At 47.9% G+C, this 23437-nt stretch overlaps 1 protein-coding gene, 1 long non-coding RNA gene and 1 pseudogene across 5 annotated transcripts in view; 2 read left to right on the forward strand and 1 right to left on the reverse strand.

The window, feature by feature from the left end:
- Positions 1-14993, reverse strand: part of LOC149362457 (uncharacterized) — an 84190-nt gene extending 69197 nt beyond the window's left edge. For all 3 annotated transcript variants that reach the window (XR_016289004.1, XR_016289003.1, XM_089573064.1), the window contains exons 1-2: positions 14854-14993; positions 12584-12879 (exon numbers count right to left, since the gene is read on the reverse strand). Coding sequence is in view for 1 of the 3 variants with exons in the window: in XM_089573064.1 (XP_089429190.1) it covers positions 12584-12729 (146 nt within the window). In the remaining 2 variants the exon portion in view is untranslated. The remainder of the gene's footprint in view (positions 1-12583; positions 12880-14853) is intronic.
- On the forward strand, positions 9110-11097 carry LOC149362462 (uncharacterized; annotated as a pseudogene).
- Positions 14994-16378: 1385 nt separating the features above from the next.
- LOC149362463 (uncharacterized) overlaps positions 16379-23437 on the forward strand; it is a 59277-nt gene continuing 52218 nt past the window's right edge. The window contains exons 1-3 of one of the 2 annotated variants that reach the window (XR_016289006.1): positions 16379-16676; positions 16851-16950; positions 21855-21930. This is a non-coding gene — a long non-coding RNA (uncharacterized LOC149362463). Of the gene's footprint in view, positions 16677-16850; positions 16951-19335; positions 21493-21854; positions 21931-23437 lie in introns of those variants that run through there. The other variant, XR_016289005.1, reaches the window with a different exon arrangement.

Here is a 23437-nt window from a genome sequence, read left to right on the forward strand (position 1 = left end):
ACGACGTCCTGGTTGCCGATTCGGAACCAATGCCCAGAGCGGACGCGGTCTTCGCTGCAGCTGGAGAGAAGAAATACTTCTCAAAGGTAGACTTTGGCAAATCCCATTGACTGAGGAGTCCAAGCCCAAAACGGCGTTTTCAACGACATCGGGTCTCTTTCAATTCCGTTTTATGCCGTTCGGCATAAAAACTGCCCCAGCAGTATTTTCAAGATTGATGCAACGAGTGGTGGAGGGAATTCCCGGAGTGCAACACTATTATGATGATGTCCTTGTTGCCAGTGCTACGTGGGAGGAACATCTTTCTTCGCCGAGACAGCTGTTTGCGAGAATCAAGATGGCCGGCCTGACAGTACGACCAAGCAAATGCGAATTCGGGATGGAAAGCATCGAGTTCCTCGGGCATCGCATTGGCAGAGGTGAGCTGGCACCACTCGGTAAAACGCTCGACAAGATACAGGCGGCGCCAACTCCTGGAACAAAGCGTCAGGTACGCGCTTTCCTTGGCTTGTCGGGGTATTACCGCGACTTCATCCCCGACTACGCAAGAATAAGCAAGCCCCTCACCCAGCTGACGAGAAAGGGAGAGAGGAACGTCGTAAGGTGGACGCCGGCCCATCAGGAAGCCTTCGAAGAGCTCAAGCGACGGGTCTCAAGCCCTCCGATACTACGGCTGCCAGACTTCTCCAAACAGTTTGTGCTACGCACGGATGCCTCTGATACCAGCCTTGGCGCGGTACTAATGCAGCGGCATGACGGAATGCTTCACCCGGTGGCATACACGAGCAGAAAATTGCTCCCCAGGGAAGCAGCATACAGCACAATCGAGAGGGAGTGCTTAGCGTTAGTTTGGGGAATACAGAAGTTTTCCACCTACCTGTATGGGGTACTGTTCTTAGTTCAGACAGACCACTAACCACTGAGCTACATCCAAAGAGCCAAACAGCTAAACAGCAGAGTCCTGCGCTGGAGCTTGCTGCTCCAAGAATATCAGTTCACCGTCGAGCATATAAAGGGCAAGGACAACATCGGTGCTGATTTTCTCAGCAGGCTGTAGATTTGTCGCGCGGTTAATTTTCGCTATTAATTTATTCAAGTATTATGGTGCATGTGTACACGCTGATTTGAATTGTGTGCTAGTTCTGTATAAGTGCTTATGTCACGCGCTGTATATCTGTGCACAGGCCTGCTCGCCGACTTCTGTGGGTCTAGAATATTATCGGATAATATTCCGAAAGTGGGGGGCCATGTCACAGAAGTGGCGGCAGCCTGTAAATTACTTTTGTTTGTATAAAACTGATGCGTCCGCGTTTTTTTGTATGTGTCTCGGGAAGAGCAAGAATGCATGGACATTTTTCAGTTATTTAGACAACCCTTCGCATTGCGAAAGCGGCTCAAAGTCGACCCCGATACTGCCGAAGTCTGGAGCTGACCATTAGCAGGAAAGAAGTTGCGGCGTACGTGACTGGCTTTTTGGCTGTGTTTTACTTTTTTGCGTTTCCAAGGTCACCGAATCGAGAGTCAAAGCCTAGGGCTTCTTTTTAGTTGTGTGTTAAATTTTCCCTCCTCCAAGATGGCGGCCATGCAGAGTCAAAGCGTAGGTGCCTACGTGCTCTCACCGCGCTTTTTGGTGTTTTGTTTTTTTCTACGCCAACGCTGTGGCGCCGCGAGTGCTCGCCCGCTAGCGCCCGAGGGCTTTAAAAGGGGCCGTATGGAAACGAACTTCAGTCCGCTCGTCGGTGAAAACGCTGCCGCCGCGAACTCCCGGGTCTCCGAGCCGCCGCACCGCATCCTCGAAACCGCAAGCTGCCCTGGACGGACGTCGCCTTCGGGGGCCGCACTGACTGCGTGTTTGTGGATGGACTGCAGCCGCGCTTCCCGGCTGACTGTATGTTTGTTCACCTTCTGACTTTTTGATCGACTGTATCTAATTAGCCTCTCACTTGTGTTCTGACCTGTGTAGAAATATTCAATGTATAACTTAATTCAGTGTGTTTACTGCTCTGTGCTTTCCGCAATTGTTTTGTAGAATGTAAATTATGTGTCTGAAAGCTGCCGCATTGTTCAATCGAAACTATAAACGTTGTTTTGTTGTTGTTACCTCTTAACACGCCTCAGTCTCAGTCACCACGTTTGCTTACCGGATACGCCGGGCATCAAACGGCCACCCCCTCATTGTCCGGACTCGGTGATGATGTCGCGTAGTCACCGAACCCGTGACAGGGACCAAGTGGAAGAAATTCTGCACGACGACGTTATTCAGCCTTCAAAGAGCCCCTGGGCGGCACCTGTTGTTCTAGTGAGAAAGAAAGACGGTGCACTTCGATTCTGGGTTGATTACCGGCGCTTGAACAACATCACAAAGAAGGACGTCTACCCCCTCCCTCGCATCGACGACACCCTGGACCAGCTCTGCATCGTCAGGTATTTCTCATTGCTGGACCTCAAGAGCGGCTACTGGCAAATTGAGGTCGATGAAAGAGATCGCGAGAAGACCGCATTCATCACTCCAGATGGCCTCTTCGAGTTCAAGGTGATGCCATTTGGTCTCTGTTCCGCACCAGCCACATTTCAGCGAGTAATGGATACAGTGCTGGCAGGCCTGAAGTGGCAGATTTGTCTGGTATATTTAGATGACATCGTTGTCTTCGCCTCCACCTTTGAGGAACACCTAAAAAGGCTTCGAACAGTACTAGACGCAATCAAATCGTCCGGCCTAAGTTTGAAAGCAGAAAAGTGCCACTTTGCCTATGAAGAGCTGCTTTTTCTAGGCCACATCGTTAGCAAGGAGGGAGTACGGCCAGAACCGCAGAAAACCGCTGCTATGGCAATGTTTCCACCACCGGCCGATAAGAAAGCTGTGAGCAGATTCCTCGGACTGTGCGCGTACTACCAACGATTTGTGAAGAACTTTTCACGCATCGCCGAGCCAATGACCCACGTGACAAAGGCAGACGTGCCATTTAAATGGGAAGCGCCGCAAGTGGAAGCCTTCAAGGAACTTCAGCGTCGTTTACAGTGCCCAAAGATCCTCACGCACTTCGATGAAAACGCCGAGACTGAAATTCATACCGACGCAAGTAGTGTGGGCCTAGGCGCTGTCCTCGTTTAGAAAACTGAAGGAGTAGAGAAGCTCATCGCATATGCTAGCCGTTCCCTGTCCAAAGCCGAAGCTAATTATTCGACAAATGAGAAAGATGGCCTTGCCATCATATGGGCTACGTCGAAATTCCGCCCCTACCTGTACGGACGACCGTTCAATGTAGTCACCGATCACCACGCACTGTGCTGGCTCGCCAGTCTGAAGGACCCTTCCGGCCGCTTCGCTCGATGGAGCCTGCGGCTCCAGGAGTTTGATGTAACCGTCGTTTACAAGTTCGGCCACAAGCACTCTGACGCCGACTGCCTGTCACGAGCCCCGGTAGATGCACCGCCGCCAGACGACGATGAGGACGCCTTCCTGGGACCAGAGGAGATCAGTTTTTTTTGGTATTATGATGTGCATGGCACTCCTCAAACTTCTTCGAGTGTGTTCGTATTGGCAAGAGGACAAGAAAATACCCACTATTGCTGAAGCAATGACCTGCAGGCGATTCTTCAAGCTTCGAGCAGCGCTGCACGTGACCGACTCAAATGCTCCAAGGGAATTAATCTACCACTAACAAGTTATGGAAAGTGGCCCCAATTCTCGATGCAGTAAGAAGTCGGTGCCTGAATTTGGAACCGCTCGAAAAGGCCAGCATCGATGAGCAGATGGTGCCTTTTACAGGGAGGGTCCCTGGAAAACAATTCGTAAAAAACAAGCCCAATCCTGAAGGCATCAAAGTGTTTGTACGCTACAGTTCAGATGGCATGGCTCATGATTTCGAGTTCTACCAAGGTAAAGGCACTGGTGTAAGAACAGATTGCCGCGAATCTTTGTAGCGTTCGTTTGTAGTGTTTGTTTGTTCATGCTTCAAGGCTACCGACACACCACTTTATCGCTTCGTTTGTGATGCAAGTCGCGCCTAGATTTATCTCGATTGATCGCATCCAGACGGAGCCGATTCTACTTTGTGCCAGAATGTTCTAGTAAGTTCCATGCTTTATCTCGAAGGTTCGCTATCAGCTTTAAAAAGAGCACGGCCGACAGCGGCGGGGATGCTGTTCGACGAACGCCGAGCGCGCTTGTTGCTACGCCGCCGCCGAGTGATTCAGTTCTTTGCGGGTTCTGCCAAGGTAAAGGCACTGGTGTGAGCACAGATAATTCATGCTTGGGCCTTGGCGGATCTGTGGTAATGTGTCTAGAAGAACACGTTCCACGCGGCCAGTACATAAGATGTTTTATGGATAACTAGTTTTTGTCAGTGCCACTGTTCCGAGAGCTCAAATTGCGGGTATTCTGGCCTCTGGCACGAACAGGCCGAACAGGCTTCCTGGCTGCGAGCTGAAAAGTGACAAGGAATTGAAGACGGAAGGGTGCGGAAGTCACGATTTCAGGATTAACGAAGACAAGGACGTAGTCAAAGTGAGATGATAAGAATGGTCCAGTTAACATGGCCTCACACTTGTAGGAGTGGGGAATCTCACAAAGATGAAACGATGGAGTGAATCAGCCAAAGAACACGTTGACATAGACTGCCCGCAGGTAATCGCTGAATACAACAGATTTATGGGTGGCATTGACAAGCTCGATTTCTTGATGTCCTTGTATCCCCTCTACACAAGGACAAAAAAGTGGCCAGTACAGGTTAATTTGTGACTTCATTTCATTTGCTGTTTGCAACAGCTGGACTGAGTACATCCGCGATGCGAATCAAAAGGCACTCCCCCCCCCCCCCAAAAAGTCAAGGATGTGATGGCATTCCAAGCGGATATCGCGAGGAGCTCGACTGCAATCAACAAGAGTGCACCGCCCAGGCAGGAGAGACCAAGCACCTCCAATTCAAAGCCTGCTCGGCAGCCACAGGCCGGAACGCCCATGCCAACTAACTCTACAAGATTGGACGGCACCAACCACTGGCCAATGCGCACAACTGCGAACTTCCCACAAAGGTGCCGAAACACAGGCTGTGCTTCCAAGTCATGCATTTGTTGTCGCAAGTGCGGAGTTTTTCTTTGCCTCAGTTCTGCAAAGGATTGCTACTACGAATTCCATCACAAAAAGTAAGGTGCGATCTGTGGGGACGTGACTCGTCCCCTGTGGTTCGCTTCCCCGCAGTGCACCCTCTTTAGTTGTGTTACTTTAACTCAGCGCCACAAGCGCCACGGATGGCGTGTTTGCTGCGCGCACGGGGGTAGAGACGGGCCTCTTCTGCTCGGGACCGGGGAAGTGCGTTGACATTCGGCGCAAGGCTCTGCTCTTCGCCGGCTGGCGCGAACCCTCGTGGGGAGGAACGTTCACCCCGCATCTCGTCCTGTCCGGCTGCGGAGTATCCCTTGCCCTAGCGTGGGCGAACATTCGCTCGTAACCATGCTGGTGAGTCTGACGTCCTTGATTCCTCAGCGTATTTTGCCACTAGCTGGCATTATTGTTGTCGCAACAATAAGTGCCTTGTTTGTGTCAGCCAGTGTGTCGTTCCTTTGCTCCCTCAGAGCAAGGCCCACCGTGGTCGGCGTGCGCTCGGTAGCGTACGCAATCACGGGATGGGGTCTGGCGATTTTGAACTGGGTCAGCCGCAGTTAAACGGGGAGAAAGTATTTATTTTCCAATTAAAACCCCCACAGATCAGAGCACTCAAGTGGAGAGGCTTCGGAAAAGCATCCGAAGCACTCTAAAATACTTGTCGAAGGTTTAGCATACATGAAAATGACGATTTCTACAAGAACTGGTAGCTGGCCTATTTTTCGGTCTTGAGACGCCATGTGCACAATTGTACACAGGTTAGCCGCCTTCTTACACACGGCAGCCTAGAATTAGCAGAGTTGATCGCTCGCACCGCCGGCGTCGATCTCTCTGAGGCTGAGGAGGCCATTTTCTCGGTTAACACGAAACAACAGTCCATTCTCATCGCCACAAGTGACAAGCAGAATGGGAAATACATTGGGCTGTGCGTCCTCGAATTTCAGAGCAAAAATTGACGTTTCCGCATACATGGCGATGCCTGAAGACTGCGGGAAGGGTGTCGCGCACGACATTCCCTTACGCTTCACTGAGGAAGAACTTGCGCACCGACTCCGCACCATCAAGGGCAACCCACCCGTGCTAGGAGTCAGGCGTTTTAGTAAAAATTCAACCCCGGTCCTAATCCTGTTCGAAAATCCGGAGGTTCCGAAGTGGGTGAAATTCTCACTTACGTGGCAGAGGTGCGCACTATACCGAAAAAAGAGGTGTGCAATGCATGCGACCGCCTGGGTCACTGCAAAGTCATTTGCCCGGATCCCAACAATGTCAAGTGTCGAAGATGCGGCGCGGAGCGCCCGGAGAACGAGGCGGCCCACGTGTTAGCCCAAGATCTCTACTTCCAGGTAACTGTAGAGCCACCCGACTACCAAGGGATAGACAAACATTTGCAAACGTACGCGGTAATCGCCGTGCACTACAGGTTAGGCAGGCATCTAATGCCACCACCAGATCCAAGCTTAAACAATACAGAGGCCGTCGCCTGGAGACGATTACAGGCCGAAAATTCCGCAAACCCCCTCTGGTTATTTCAAACCCAGTTAGAAGATAAAAAAGATGATAAATGTAAGACCTGCAGAGCGAGGGGGACCCTCGATTACATAATTTGGCAATGCCTCGGATCCCCGGGCACTGAGGACAATATTAAGAGTAGAGCAGCCTGGGAGGCCCTTCGGCGAAGCGAGGTCCCCGCCGACCAGAAACAATCTCTCCACCTGGTGTCTGAAGCCGCGAAAAACCAATGTATCTTCGCCAGTATTTAGTCGCGGAGGTTCCCGCCCCGTCCCCTAGGCCTACGTGCCAGGGACGGGGAATAGGGGGCCTCCTACATTGATGGAAATAAAAGTTGTTATCAATCAATGAATCAATTGTACACACCACGAAAATTTTTTTAATGTAAAACAAACAAGTTTTTAATCATAATGCTGATTTTGGGTGACTTGTTAGAGACAATTTATAAAGGATTTAAAATTTTGCAGTTGTTTTTTCTTAATTCACACCTGAAGGGGATAGTGTCATGTGCGTCAGTGCCGGCTTAGCAATTCTAGACAAACTCATTGACCCTCTGCGCAATAGAAAAATACGACTGAGGCAAAGCAAACAAGAAAACAATTGCGACTAAAACACAAAACAAGCAAGGTTCTACACATTTATGGAGCAAGAAATATATACACACAATCAACATACCAGCTTGAGATATGCGCCTAATTTATTTTTAAATATGGCACCTAAAAATGAGTTACAAAACATTTTGCATTTCTCTCACCACTTTTTAAATTTGTGGTTTAGCTTACCAGGCCACTGCCATCAAAAAATGGCCTTGTACAGCCGCTGATGAGTACCAGGTGATGCGCCGCCGCCACCGACTAGAAACGACTGCAACGCCAACTAGAAGCGACCACTGTACAAAACCAACACGGCGCACATCTCCAGCCCTTGATCACAGCCAGTAATGCATCGCCGTACAGCATAGGTGCTGTTCTTTTACAAGCAAACAGTCAAGGAAGAGAGGCACTGATTGCCTTTGTGTCACGCACTCTATCAGCAGCAGAACGTAACTGTTCTTAGCTCAATCGCAAAGGGCTTGCAATTGGTCTAGACAACTGACCACTTTTGCCAGTACATTGCTGGGCAAAAAGCAACGTTTATAACAGATCACCAGCCAGGTGTTTTTGGACCCCAGAAGCCAATGCCACCGACGTTGTCACCACGCATGACACGCCGGTGCACCAAAATATCACCACATGACTACGACCTTGTGCACCAGCCAGGGAAGAAGCACCAGGATGCTGAGGAACTGAGCTGCCTAACCCGGGAGACGTGTTGATGCTCGAGGCCCTACCAGAGCCACCGCTAACAGGAGAGACAGTTGCTATGTCGACGCAAGATGACCCATCTCTATCGCAGCTTTTTAATGCCGTTCAAGAAGGCAACATAAGCTGACTATAGGGAGAAAACCGCAAGAGAGCTATGGAGTTAAGTACACACCGCACTTGCATCACCTGTGGGTCACGAGCTGTAATCCCACCAGCATAACACACGCAAGCTATGTCGCTGCTTCACGCAGGCTATCGAGGCGTTGTGGCAATGAGGCAGTGTGCCCAAAGCTTTATGTGGTGGTCTGGAATCGACAACGACCATGGAGCAAATGCTCATAATTGCAGATGTGCCAGAATAACCAAAAGGCACCACCCAAGGCCCCAGCTCCACAACGGAAGAAGGCAAGTGTGCCCTGGCACACTCTGCATGTTGATTTTGCAGGCCCGGTCGAGAGAAGCAAGTTTCTGGTGGTTGTAGACGCTTACACTAAATGGCTTGACGTCAAACAGATGGCAAAGACAATTCCATCTGCGGTCAATGATGCGTTTAAGGGGGGACACGGGTTTCAAAAGTAGAAAAATCGCGAAAAAAACGATTTTTCAAAAAGTATGTATTTCGGCTATACGTGTTGTAAACTACCTTTCCTGTAATTATTAACACCTAATTCACCGTGGAATTGCTTCTAATTAGATATAAAACAGGCCACGGCAGCCCCCGAGCCGCGAGCAAACGGCGAAAATAACCAAACATTGCGCGCGCGCCATTTCCATGCCGCTGAACCAAGCGCCGCCATCTTGGTTTTGTTTTGCTTGTGAATGCTTGCCCTTTCCCGAGTTGCCTTCGCCAGCGGTGGCCGCGGCATGGTAGAAGCATGGCTTGCACGAGATTGGAGGCCTCGAAGCAGTGTTTGAGATTCCCGCGTCTCGAATTCGAACTGTGATTGGACGAAGCGCGCACTCCTTGAGAACGCGGGAGAGAGCGCGGCTGCTATTGGCTGCTGGGCACGCTGCCACGTGGTCTCTCCCCCGGCGCGTCGTCTGCTGCTGCTCGCTCCGTTGGTGGCGTTCTTTGTGCGCTCGCTTTACTCTTCATCATTTTTAAAATCGCTGTCTTCGCTAGCGTCGGGATTCTTGTGGCGTGTTTTGAACGGTTTTGTGCACCCTACGGATCGTTGCGCGTCCGTTCACGATGGTCCCTAAGCGGAAATTCAAAACGCAACATGCGTTCGGTGCGTGGCGTCGTTCTATGAATGCCATCCGCATGGCAAAGTTAGCAAAGCGCGTTGCCAAGGATTGCGGAGACGCTTCCTGCAGTGCTGCCTCTGCTACACCGCTACAAGAAGTCTGCGTTGCCACTTCCAGCGCCGTACCTTCCGTGTCAGCAACGCAAGGAGACGGCATTTCAAGTGTGCCTGCTATGCCGACCGCATCAACCTCAGCGATCGCGGCACCCTGTCTCGTGTCTGTCACCGTGAGCAATGACGCATCGTCGACCGTGCGCGTGAAAACGCACTTTCTGATGCCCGAGGAGATAGAGGCGGCGGAGGCACAATGTAGTGCTGTGAAAAACCAACTCGGTGCCATGCCCGCGACGCTACGAAAATTTCAAGCGACGTGGCCCGATCCCGCACCTGCCACTGCTACTACCGAAGATGAGGTATTTTGCCTTGTGCAAATGTGTGCGTTCAGCCACCCGCTCGCCAGAACCTTGTGCCAGCACTGCCTTGCAACTGGACTGACAATTTAACAAGGTACCCAGCTCGGACTGGCTACAAAGCTCGAGTTGGTATGCCCACATTGTGGGATTATTACTAGTTCTTGGAGTTCACCACGCCAGAACGCAGGAAACGCTTTCGAGGTGAACATCCGAGCCATTATGGCTATGGAGCAAATTGGAAAGGGGCAGACAGCTGTAAATGACTTTTGGGCTGCTATGAATGTATCTCACAGAGGACTTCATCACGACATACCAGGAACATCTGAAGAAGACATTCAGGGGCCCAGAGACTCAACGCATGGAGAGCTTCTATTCAGAATCAGCAGCTGCTGTGAAAAAGGTTTACCAGGGAATGGACCCAGGATTTACCAGAGACATTACGGTAGTCTATGATGGCACCTGGCATAAGCGCGGACACACATCCCATATTGGAGTTGGGGCAGTGACAGAGTATCACACTGGCCTCATCTTGGATGCTGCTGTCCTCTCAAACCAGTGCCTCGGGTGTCAAACAGGACCCAAACCTGAAGACGCCGAGTACTCAAGCTGGCGTGAGCAGCACATCTGCCAAAAAAAAACTGATGCCAAGTCTGGAAGGATGGAGGTCGAGGCAGCCTTGATCCTCTTCGCTTGTTCACTGACAAAGCACAACCTCCGTTATACAACGATTGTGTCCGATGGAGACAGTGCCACCTACTCTACTTTTGCGAAGGAGAATGTTTATGGGCTGGTCCCAGTTGTAAAAGAAGAATGCCTCAATCATGTGCAGAAAAGGATGGGGGCTGCACTGCGCAACCTAGTGCAAAAGGGTGATAAGGCGTTGGGAGGGAAAGGAAGGCTGACAAAGGCTCTTATCGACAAGCTGACGGATTACTATGGCTAGGCTTTGAGAAACAACTCGAATGACGCGACAGCAATGCAGCGTGCAGTGATGGCGTCCTACCATCACATCACATCAACTGATGTGGAGCCTCACCATGACCTATGCCCAGAGGGCACTGGCTCATGGTGCCGCCACAAGGCTGCTGAGGCAAATGGCTTACCACAACCAATGCACAGGTACAATCTGCCAGGCTATGTCGCTGAAGTTATGCTGCCTGTTTATCAGCGCCTCTCCGAGCCTTCCCTTCTTCAGTGGTGCCTGGGAGCGAAGACTCAAAATGCATCGGAATCGTTTCATTCTGTTCTGTGGTCACTTATGCCCAAGGACCAGCATGCATCCAGTGGAGACAGCACTGAATGATGCAGTGATGCGGTATAATGCTGGAAACCAAAGGGCCACCAAAGAAATTTCTCTGTCTACAGGGCTCACACCTGGCCACCTAGCCATCCATCGAGCCGTGGAAAAAGATGCCCTGTGCATGGGAAAGGCTGAGAAGCGAGGTCAAGCAAAGACTGAGAGGCGACAGAGAAAGAAAGCCTGCAAAGACAACGCAAACTATTCTGTGGGGTCATTTTAGGCCCAGAAATGTTGTGTCAAAACTTCAAGGGCGGTTTTCTCGAAATCAATTTTTCTCCTGGTGTGGCAGCTTATGCAAGCAGTATCTCTGGAACCGCTAATCAGATTCCCACCAGGTTTCTTTTATTGTGTGCCTGAATAAATTTCTGAGGGCAAGACAGGCCCACTTATTCAAGATATTGAGTCTGGAATTTATTATAAGCAATCAAAATTAGGCTAATGCAAGTCTAATTAGTAACACTAAATTCAATGTCGTGCAAAAACTTTCCAGCAAGGAAATTTAAATAAAAGGGCTCTGTCTTGCCCTGTGGTACCTATTCAGGAATCTTCATAATGAATTTGACAGTGCTAACACATTTTGCAAGTTCTCCAGGCATGTCATAAGGAACCTATGTGAACCATTCTGATATACTCCTGTAACTTGAGTACTAGAGTACGTAGCTCCATGAAACTTTGTAGTTATTCATATGTCTATGCCATGAGTCTATCCTGAAAATTTCATTCAGTTATCTCAAGAAACAAAGTTGGTGTTCGAAGGTAGCCTCCTCCCTTAAAGCATTGTTTGCCTCAACTGGATTGCCAAGATAACAGCAGCACCTTTCTGTCGGCTGAGACCAGACGTTTCCTCAGAGAAAGCAGTATCACAGCAGTCACGTCAGTTCCCTACCATCCGGCTACAAACAGCCCGGCTGAATGATATGTGGCAGAACTGAAACGAGCTCTGCTGAAAGGAACGAGCTGGGTCATTACACAGACGCATCGCCTGGTTTCTCTTTCAGCCGCGTGCTGAAAGCATCCACACGACAAACGAAACCAACAGACTACAGAGTGCAAGGGGCAACTATCTCGACAGCAGTTCAGCAACGCACCGAATGGCAACCACGGCAGCCGCAGTAGCTGTGACCTGGCCCCGTCTTCCAATCTGCGTCCTTTTCGACAATTTCAGAAGGGACCCAGGTTGGGATACATGAGCAAGCTCCACTGCCGTGGTTTCACATGTCAACCTGTCAAGATGCTTAAAAAGTACAGTACTCTTTTCAAAAAGCGGCACGCACGAACAGATTTTGCTCATACAGGTAATACGGCGATCTGACAACAAATAACTTTTTTTGTCATTTCACAGTGGTGTGCCAAGTCACAGACTACCCAGCGTTCCGCTGATGTAAGACTAAGGAAGCACAAGAAAAACCGCCAAAAATAAAAAAAAACAGAAAAGCTCTTCATTATGAACGAGCAAAAGTGGTATGTGCGAAATTTTTTCAGAAGACTACTCTCTTAAGCATCACAGAGTTTTTGGGGAAATGCCCTAGCAACTCATGTTGTTGTCAAGGGATGTAAACGAAAATTCGTTTGAGGAGGAGAGAGTGAAAGAAGAAAGAAAGAGATGCTACAGTAAAGAGCGCACAATGTAAATTTTTATCACGGGATTTTTAGTGTGCACACCACACAACACACACTTGTCTTCACAATTGTCTTTTGAGTCTCACCTCATCAAAACGCGGCTACCTTGGCTGGAACAGGCCTCGGGTGCTCCGGGCTCGATAGCTGAGCACCACAACCGCTCAGCCGCCGCGGCAGGATGTTGTCGCGGCAGGATGTTGCCGAGGAAAGAAGTCCCATTGCTGTGACACATGCCACTCACCTGACACAGTTAGGTAAACCCATGGATGCACCATTTCTCACCAATGGCAGCAAGATGCAAGGCTGAAGACTCACTGTAGCAGTATCGCACAGGCGTGTTCTCACTGGCGCAGAACCAATGAGTGACAGCCAGGAACATGGACTGAAAAAAACAGTGAACATGTCTTGCACACACGAAGGAAGAAAAAACCACTCTGCTAAAGTGACATCCACTACCAATGGAAATGAAGAGATTTATGCATATGCCATGGACACTCATATTTTTCAGACCAAGAAGGAGACAAGACACACACACCAGCGCTGGTGTGTGTGTCTTGTCTCCTTCTTGGTGGTCTGTATGTGTTTGTGCTGTTGAATCACCATTATGAATCTACACCAACTAGCCCAATCTGCAGTTCATATTTTTCGATGTGGTGCAACATAAATTATTTCAGTTAGGAAAACAGTACAGTGTCCATGCCAAGGAAAAGAAGAGAGCAGAGAGAGATAAGGGCACTCAAATGGGCATGTCGTCCAGAGCTTCACCCTACTGTTAGCTGCCAGTGCCGCTGCAGAAGCCTCCCACAGGGAGTCCTGCGGTGTGACTTTGAAAAGCGGAGGAGGTAGCTCACATGACTGACCAAACAGGAGACCGAGACAAGCACCCAAGTCAAGCAGGAGCCACTTTTTGGAGGTTCGGCAGTGCACACCATGTGACCCCAGTTGCCAATGTCATCTTTTTTGCTCATTTTACTTTCATTTTTGAGAATCCAGAGCCATGTCTCGAAAAAGTTGACGAACTGTCGGTGAGATGGGGATGCTGGGGCAATGGAGATAGGAGTGACATGAGGGTGTTGACAGGAGTCAATGGGAACAAAAGCTGTGTGTGCCAGATGTATTCATGTCCCGAAAACAAGACTGCTGTATCGTGGTCCCAGTTATTTATAACCTGTTTTTTGTTTTCTTCACAGCACCTTAGAAACATGCTTAATGTTGTTCATAAGCTGGCTCGATACTCTGTCATTTGCACAATTCAATGTTTTTGAGCATGCACTTTGTGTGTTCTGAATGAATGAAAAGTTAGTTTCATTTTCCCGTGTACAGTTTTCAGGTGTCTGCTTCTCTCGTACATTACTAATTTCTGTCCATCCAATCAGTGCACTTCGCCTACACCAGCATCCTGAAATGGGCACACATACCACACAAAGCTAGCGCTGTAATACATGAACTTCAGTGGGAGCCCTATCACAGGTCTGAGGTCACCTGCATAACACAGGAGCACCCTTGTATTTATACCACATAGATCATGGCACTAAATAATAAGTGTGATTTATGAGAGCAATACCAACTGCATTTATAACAGGCATCTGAAGTGTAGCACAGATCAGCCAGCAAGCTTTTATAGTCATTAGTTTATTTGAGATACATTTTCGGTGGCCATGTGTGACACATCAATGGGAAGTAAATAGTTCAGTCGCCTCCCCTTCACAAATATGCATACTCCAGTTGACACTGCATGCAAATTTGAATGTAGTGCGTACATGTTCTCTAGAACGCAGTGCAAAGCCGACTAAGCATCCGCAGACCGAAACATGGCACATGCCAGCGAAATGATCGCCACGACGTTGTCGTGACCACAGCGCCCGTAACAAGCTGAAAGACGACAATTTTTAACAAGCTCGCTGTGTAAATGGCGATGGGGATCGGTTCCAAAAAACAGAGAAACCGTTCGGAACGTGTACGGCCAGTACGGCTACTTAATGTACACACACTGCATCTCTTTACAATCGAATTCGACCCCACAACCTCAATAAATTAGCTTTCGTTTCCATCAACGAGTGTCTGCCAACACTTGGGCAGGGGGACTGTGTGTGGAGGGGCATATGGAAGGCATGGAGGGCATATGCCTGCTCGAATACAGGTGCCTGCTCGAACTTGCCAATAGCTACCCGATTTTGCTTTAGTGTGCCCTCATTCATATATCTAGGAAGTGCCAATTATCTCCTCTCCTGCCGCCAGCGGATTTTCCGAAAATGTGTGCGCCTCCTCCATCGATGCATTATCGCCGGTACCACAACTACCACCACGCACACAAAGAGATTCAGCAATCGGCTGAAGGTAGTAGAACTATACTCACGTTCATTTTGACCCCAGCGGCTGCTTTTCATAGACATCTTTAATTGCCAGTCCACGCAGTTAAATTCAAGACTGCTGAAAGCCACTTTGCTAATGAACCGGAAATGGACAACCTTTCTAATTACACAACTAGAAGCTTGCAGTGACCGACGTTGGCTTTGACTATGGCTATGGCTTTGACAGTCTGGTTGTTCCGACCGTGGATGGATGATAATGGCCTTGAGTATAGCTTTGAGTGGCAGCTTGCGCCACCTAACCAAAGTCACCCCTCCTTATTTCTCTCTTTCCACTTCCCCCTACCAGCTGTCTTCAGCATATGGTCAGGGCTGTGGCATGTTGCAAGTTGCGCGTCCGCGCCGAGGGTGGCGCCACGGTCGAAACGATTGCAGCGATCCTGGTATCGGCGGTAAACGCGGCTGCAGTTAAGCCTAATAAAAGTGAAATTTTTCGACCACTATCAATAATAAAAACATGCTTATGAACTAAATTATAACCATCCCTAGGTATTAAAAATAAGATATCAAAGAAATTAGTTCCGAAGATGACGACGCGGGTAACGCGGCAGCAGACGACACGCAGACGACGCCCGGTCAGCCGCGCAAGCGAAAACGGCGACGTCGGCGACATTCGCATTGCAGCAGCGTCATTGGCGTCATGTCGAGTCACACAGTGAGCTTTTCTTGGAGTCTTTATACTAAGAACTAGTACTGCAGCGTATTATGTAGTCCCTAACCCAATGCAATGTGATTTCTTCTGCACGAGTCAAAGGTTGAAAATTTTCGCTGCCTTTCTCTGCGTGTGTTTATTCATAGCCACTTACTGATGCGTTTCGATACATGTCAGATGTTTTACTTCCCTGCTATTTACCTAAATCTCTTACAAAGTCGCGTACAAACCTATATTCAGTCATGTAGCATTTTATTATGTATACTGTACCTACCTTGATACCTTTTTTTTTATCCCCTATATATTCTCTGTGCGCTCATGTCTTCTAGGTTTACATAATGGCGTTTTTTATTTTGATTTTTAGGATGGCTATTACTGATACTGCAATGCCACTGATGCCTAAAATCACTTTTTGAACATCGATTGTCACTGCTGATGTTCTTTCAATAAATTGTTCTTTGTACAAAACCATTTGCGCTTTTCGTTCTCGAGCGAGCGCAGCTGCTAAGCAGTCGCGCCGCTCGCCACCATTCAGCACAGGCTACATCAACAGACACATCTAAATACAAAAACGAGTGAGCAGATTCCGTAAGTATTTAGGAAATCAAGCGTGAATGCAGCGCGGGAGCAGTTAATCACCAGTATTTACAAAGCTTGGATCGAGCTAGCGGCCGCCAGCACCAGGAACGCGCAAGTACAGTGCACTGTAGCGCGAGCAACCGGCCACAACCAGCCGCCTAAACGCGCGCCGCCATATTGGATTTTTGATGCGTTTACCGCCTCTCCCAGGTGCCGCCACCATCGCCTTCGAAAAAAAACGTCCCCATTGGCTCTATGAGAGTGTCACTCCCTTGATATGGTCTTCAGCACCTCTTCCATTCTCAATTTTGACATCTGCATTGCTATCCTGTATATAACTGATGTAACCGTACCTGGTCGGCAGGATTTAATGTTGTCCTTGTTTCCTTACCTCGTCTTCCTATGTAGGAATGCCACTGATCTCCACTGCGGAATGCTTGCGCCTGTTACAACAAGCGGCATCGGCATCACGTTATGTGTAGACGCTGCAAAACGTGGTTTTCATCTTTCATGCAAAATATCCCCCGACCTTTGTCAAGCTTTGAAAATATTACGCGACCGGCCATGCGCGCGTTGAAGGTGAGACGTCGCCAGGATGCACGCTTGACGTTTAAAACGTCGTTGTTGTTGAGACGTTTTAGCGGTGTTTGCGCGTAATAGTTACGTTGCATTGATGGCGTGGTCTGGCTAACTGCGTGGTTTTCATGTTCATTTGGTTTAATTCCCTCTGTCTCCAACTGTCTTTCTTGTCAGTGGCTGTCTGAACTACGGTGATGGTCGCAGTGTGAAGTTTTCACGGATACTTGGGCACTGCACCTTGGCTGCTCGCTCAAGTCACGGTGACTTTCGTGAGGTGAGTGCTGATGTTATTACTTCGGCAACGTATTTAAAATGATGACCCGTTGGGCTTGACTATGAGGCTGCGACGCGCAAGCTGCTTCGCGCCTTTGTGCGGGCTTGACTTCGACGGTGCGATGCGTAACCTTCTTCGCATCTTTGTTCGGATTCGGTACGTAAACAAGTGTGTGCACGTGTCTTTACGTCCTGCGTTGTGTATGCACTGCAGAAATATACATAAAGAATTCGCCCAAACAGTGACGCTTATTAGCTGTCCTTGCAATGCATCAGGTGCTGCACGATCTTTGTCTGTGCTACTGGATCCAGGTCATGTGTTATCATGACGGTCATGTGTTATCGTCCTTACGTCCTGTGCTGTGTCTGCGCTAGGTAGTAGGTCCAGTATCAATTCTGCTTTGGCTGTACGCATCTGCAGTTCAACTAGCAATGTTTTACCTTTTATAGGGAAGGAAGTTGCATGCTCTTCGTTTACCATGCGACTGCAGGGAGGCTTTCAGTAGAATAGTTTGCAGGCTTTACGATTCGGTATTAGTAAAGCAAGTTACGAAATCAGTTGACATCACTGAAAGAAATGCTAATGCGACATTTTATCAAGTTGAAGAAGCGACGGCGCCTGAACATTCGTGGTGGGGTGGCGCGGGGAAACGTGAGGGGCCTCAGTAAAGTTTTCCAGTGACTCTAGGGGGAGGGGGTATTTTGGGTAGGCATTATGCCTTTGTAGCATTGCCAGGGATGTCTTAAAGGAGGGCGGTGTCCCCCCTCCCCACGCGAGATATTTAGGCGAAAGCCTTTAATGCCTCGTACTGTCGTTAGCAGCTGTGCAGGCAGATGTGTCCGCGTTTCGGTTACGTGCCTTATATGGGCATATTCCAATCATTACTTAATCAATACTTCATGATAATTGCATGATAATTAATGACTAATTGAGTAATAATAGTTAAGAATTGAGCCTAATTAAGCTTTCTAGTCAGACCACATAAATAAATAAAACTGAGTAGGAAATTGGTCGAGTTGGGGAATTGAACCAGGGTCTCCAGAGTGCGAGATGAGCATGCTAACCACTCCCTCATGCCAGCTCGATGGTTTGGAGGGAGGTTCAGGTGTCCACCGAGATATGCGAGACAGATACATTTCCTTTCCTCAAAAACCAATTTACCAACAAGCAAGGTGTACGCGGAACGGGCAATGGCGTTCTGTGGACTCCCTGGCAGCGTTGCAAGACGCTATCACGTTCCACTCTTAGAGGCGAAGCTTAACATCTTAACCACACATCAGTGACACAAGCAGCAACACCGCGCTTAAGGCTTTCGCCTCACCGCACTTTAGGTCAGCAAAGTGCCCCCCTGAATTTTTTCATATGGGAAGACAGTTCTGAATGTAATTTTGTCAGCGAAAAAATATCGAGAATGTCCTGAGTCTATATATGGTTCAAATAGGACCGTCCCCTCCAAGAGTGATGCATACCGCCCCTGGACATTCCTGTTCATAGAAACAAAATAAATGAACTGTGATCGGCCTCTATTAAAAGGGTCCACTGCGGGCTGCACTATCGTGAAGCATCCTCCGCTTCAGGGTCTGAACAAATGGCTCCACAAGTTTTAAGGCGAAAGCCTTTAATGCCTCATCGTTGTAAGCAGCAGTTGTCGACAGAAAATGTCACGCTTTTCAATTGGTCGAAACAGCCGTGACGTCACAGCGCGCGAATTTCAAACGGGGCCAATTGTACTTTGCCTAGTAACCATGCAACCAATTGAAGGGATCGTATAGTGATGCTCCAAGTAAGTGGGACTGAGCTTAGTTAATTGCATAATTACCCAATTAGCCTAATTAACTTTTCTAGTCAGGCCATATAAATAAATAAAACGGAGTAGGAAATTGGTCGAGCCCGGGAATCGAACCCCGGTCTTCGGCGTGTGAGACGAGCATGCTATCCACTCCGCCATGCCAGCTCTATGGTTTGGAATGAACAAAGGCGCGTCTAGTGAATACGGTGTCTTCGCTCACTCCCATCCTCCTCCCTTCCCTTCTGGAGAGGTTGCGTCCACCGAGATATGAGAGACAGATACATTTCCTTTCCTCAAAAACCAATTTACCGACGAGCGAGGCGTAGAAACGAATGGGCAATGGCGTTCTATGGACTCCCTGGCAGCGTTGCAAGATGCTGTCGCGTTCCACTCTTAGAGGCGAAGCTTAACATCTTAACCACACATCAGTGACCACACTTTAGGTAAAAAAAATGCCCCCTGAATTTTGACGGGTGTTCACCGAGATATGTGAGACAGTTACTGCGTAATTTCCTTTCCTGAAATACAATTTTCATTTCCTTCATTACGGGCCCTCATTGTCTTCTTTCATTCCCACTTCCTCCCTTCCTCTACAGTGCGGTTCAGGTGTCCACAGAGATGACAGAGAATTACTGCGGCATTTCCTTTGAGTTCAAACGGCAAGGCATCGCGCCGAACGGGTGGTGGCGTTCCGTGGACTCCCTGGCAGCGCTACAACACGCTGTCGCGTTCTACTCCTAAAGGCGAAGCTTAAGCGTAATTAATTAGCAGTTAATTAGCATTCAGGCATTAATCAGTAATTAACCATTAATTAGTGATTTGTCATCACTTAGTGATTAGTACTCAATTATATGTGACGCCACCAGTGCCACAGAAGCAGCGAAAGTGGTTCGGAAAACGCTTTCGCCTCTGCGCACTTTAGACAGTCAAAGTGCCCCCTGAATTTTTGCCACCCCTGCCTCCCCTTGACGCATCACTGAACTGAAGAGCGGGAAAACTGACCCCATTGCCGCCAGATACCTGCCGACCAGTTTACGATGGGTACAGTCCTATGCACGCTTGTTTAGAGCGCTTTGACTTTGGCATGTTACAAAAAGAAAACAAAATCGATGATAGCGGTGACGGTGACACCAGTATTGTTTTTTTTTTGTCTTTTATAGCGTTTTTTGTCTTTTGTAGCGTCTTTTTCAGCACGCATTGATCACCGCCACAAAGTTTGGATCCCTCCTTGTCGCACAAGATGTTTTCATGATTCATTCATACCCAGAACTTGTGTCAGCTGGAATCACCTTCCCCACAATATTGCTGTAATTACTGATACTGCTGCATTTCGTAACACTGTTATTAATTTTATATAAATATGTGTCTATAACTTTGTTAATTTATTAGCTGCTGTTTTCTTTTGTGTTTTGTTTTGTGAAATGCTGCCTTTTGTTAATTATGTTATTGATTTTATACGAGTGTGTGCTGTAACCATATTCAATTTTTGTAGCTGCTGTTTTGTTTTTGGTACTTGCATGTATTCCCACTCCCCTCTGTAATGCCTAACGGCCCTGAGGGTAAATAAATAAATAAATAAATAGAAGTTCTGTTATTGGTGAATGGCTTCTTTGTGATTGTAATGCAGTACCACATCAATACTGGACAACTTCTCTTTATTCTTAGTTTCCCTTTATTATTTGCACGCTTTTGGCAGTAAATGGGAGAGTACTTCAAAGCTAGCTTTGGTGCTCTGCAAATGCTCATTTATTCTTGAATTTAAAGCTTATCCAAGGCGAGATGCCATGGTTGTCATTTAATTGCTAAGCTGTGCAACATCTTTAAGCTGCACGAATTCGTTAATGACCCTGGAAAGAACTTCACGGTGGTTCCGCACAAGTTCAAACAAAGTGTTGCTGGTCGATCACATAAATTTATTTGAAATTTTTATATATTGCGTGATGACTGGAAGGGGCCTGCAATTGGTTACCCCCCCCCCCCCCCCCAAATTTTTGAAGCAGCGGAAATTACATACGAAGAAGAGGAGTTCTGTGCTTACTGCTCTGTTTTGGCGAACTTTGGTTGTGAATTACATAAAATTTATTAACGTTAGGTGCCTGAAAATTGTTTGAGCAAATATTTGCATTTTTTTTAAACGAGATGTGTTGCCTCAGGGCATCAATTGGTGAAAGTGTGTTGAAGGATGCGGTAATGATTAATGTAATGGAAATAGGTTAGCTGATTTTATGAAGTCCAGTAGTGAGAAGTGGTATGGCCCCTGCATCATGGCAATGTATGAAGCAGGGTTGCACGGTGAATGACCCGCTGCCTTCAGGTGCCGGATCCTTGTAGGTTTGAGAGCAGGGCAGTACCACAGTAAGTGGTGAATGTCGGCTTCAGTATACATGTTTTTATTTGTTCTCGGTTATTTTTGTATGTCTGTAAAGTACAGATTATTTAATAAAATTTGTCAAGTCTGCCCAGGGAATGTTTTTCCGTCCACTTTGAAGGTCTTCCAATTCCAGATTACTAGCAATAAATAGCAATAAGTTTTCTGGTTTTTGTAATCGTTTGCTCTCTACTGTTTGTGTGCATTGAGTGTGCCTGCTAGATCTGACTGCACACCCTAGGATGGTTGCCTTGTGGTTGTGAAACAATAATCTGCTGTCTGCAGTGACACTTTCAGTGTCATTGCAAATCTCCTGATTTTCCCGGTGAATGAATAAAATCCAGGTCCCCAGCTTAGCAGCAGGATGATAGTATGCTAGCCACTCGGTCGGTCATAGGAGCTATGCGTTAGTTGAGTTTCTCACTGTAGTGATAATCAGTACATGGATTGTAATTTGCTTGACAGTTAGCAAAACTTAATTGTGCCTCTTCAGGTTATGCTTGCGAAGATCGTCTTTCTTCTCTTGGCATATAGCAGCATTGAGAGGCATAAAATGAAGGGAGGCCAGGGTAAAGTGGGAAGTTGATCGGTGAGACGTAGAGAAAAGGAAAGGAATGAAAATTCGAGCTAAATTGTTTTTTACACATTTGCCAACATTTAATTTTTAATAGCAATTTAGGGATCATGAAAGACTGTCACTTTCATTCCTTGCTCTTCCTGATGAAGCCTTTGTGTCTTTGCTTTCAGGGCTTGCGAGGTCAAGTGTCGAGGTCCGTTTTTGTACTCTGCCATCAGATGTGGCATCTTTTCGTTGGTTGTCCTGGTAAGTGTGGTTTCCTTTGTGTGAAAATGGAGGAGCACTTCCCAGGGGAACTACTCTTGTGGTAAGTGGGTGTCGGTTGGTTGTGTTAATTTTGGAAGGCCTTATGCTGCAGGCACTTGTGGCTGAGAGCCAAGGTGTTGATCCCAGTAACGGGTATCGCATAGAACCTAATGAGGTCCCGAATGAGTCATGTGACCTTACATGTCCCCACTGAGAGTATAACTGAAGCTTGGGATCTGCTTGTTTATACAAAAAGAAAAATAAAACAATGACATGAACTTCCATCCAGAAGTTTCACTCCTCACGCGTGACAATTTCTTCATGTTACGAAGACACGTGGATCTGCTTGAAAGCACGAACTGATGGGCGAATTGGTTATGCATTGTATGATTGAAACAGCGCAAGGCCTGAGCTCAGCACTGTGTTGTCCGTTTCTTTCTTTTCTCTGCTCTCTTGTTTGGCCTCGGGCCTTGCGCTGTTTCGATCGTACAATGGATCTGCTTGTGCACTCAAACTGACTGCATGCTCAAAAAAGAGAGATGCATCAGAACACTAGAGGTGCAAAACTGGCCAATGGTGGCATGAAAATCTGCTCGTAATGAAACAGTACGACATTGCAAGAATTTGCGTACAGGCATGCATGAACACGAAGAAGAAGCGTAAGAATGTAGCGGCTTTGAAATTTGCTAGAAGGGTAGTGCTGCTCTGCAGTATTGTATCCAGTATACCAAACGTGTACTGGCTACCCACTGGCATGCAAGTGTCTCTACAGATGTGCCTGGCTCACCTAGGTTGGCATGTCGACATTGCTCGCTCTTGACTCTCGTTTTCAGTTGTGGTGCCTGGATAGCCCGTCGGCATTTCCATTGCTGGTATGCTTCATGTTGATGCTATAACGCTGGAGAGCCAGCGCCCACCCAGCCAGTTTAGCTTCGTGTGTATACATTGGCAGGTGTGACAGAAGGGTTGAAGCCAGAGACAGCGCCAAAGGGCTTCGTGCTCTGTGGTTGACCACCTTACCCGAGTCACACTGAAATGGTGACGTGTGAATGTTACAGGTTTTTCAGACATTTGTACCAAGCCAGCCTTCTAAGATGGCTATCTCTTCTGGGTCGGGTCTGAGAATCCTTGAACCTGCTATATGTCCTAGATAGTAAATGTTAGCTTGTCCTACCTGACACATCTCAGGGCTATCCTTCAGCCCCACTTTTCTGAGCAGCTGAAAAATGTTTTATGCTCTAAGCACGCCTGCGTAGTACAACGGAAAATTGCAACATCAAAATATTCCATAACACAGGCTTGTATTGACCATTCTCTCAAAATGCGCTGCAGGGCTCTTTAGAGCCACAATGGCTTTACTTTCCAGGCCTATTGCCCTTCATATGTCACAAACATGGTTAATAGCACTCTGCAAGTCCATCGTCGTGGCTGTGATGTAGGACAATTTCCACCAGCGCCCTGTGGGGCATCTCTTTGGTAGCCATGGCGCAGTGCTGTCCAAATGCAA

The sequence above is a fragment of the Amblyomma mixtum genome, chromosome 2 (assembly GCF_055824585.1).
Source record: "Amblyomma mixtum isolate Tamu chromosome 2, ASM5582458v1, whole genome shotgun sequence".
Taxonomy (NCBI): Eukaryota; Metazoa; Arthropoda; class Arachnida; order Ixodida; family Ixodidae; genus Amblyomma; species Amblyomma mixtum.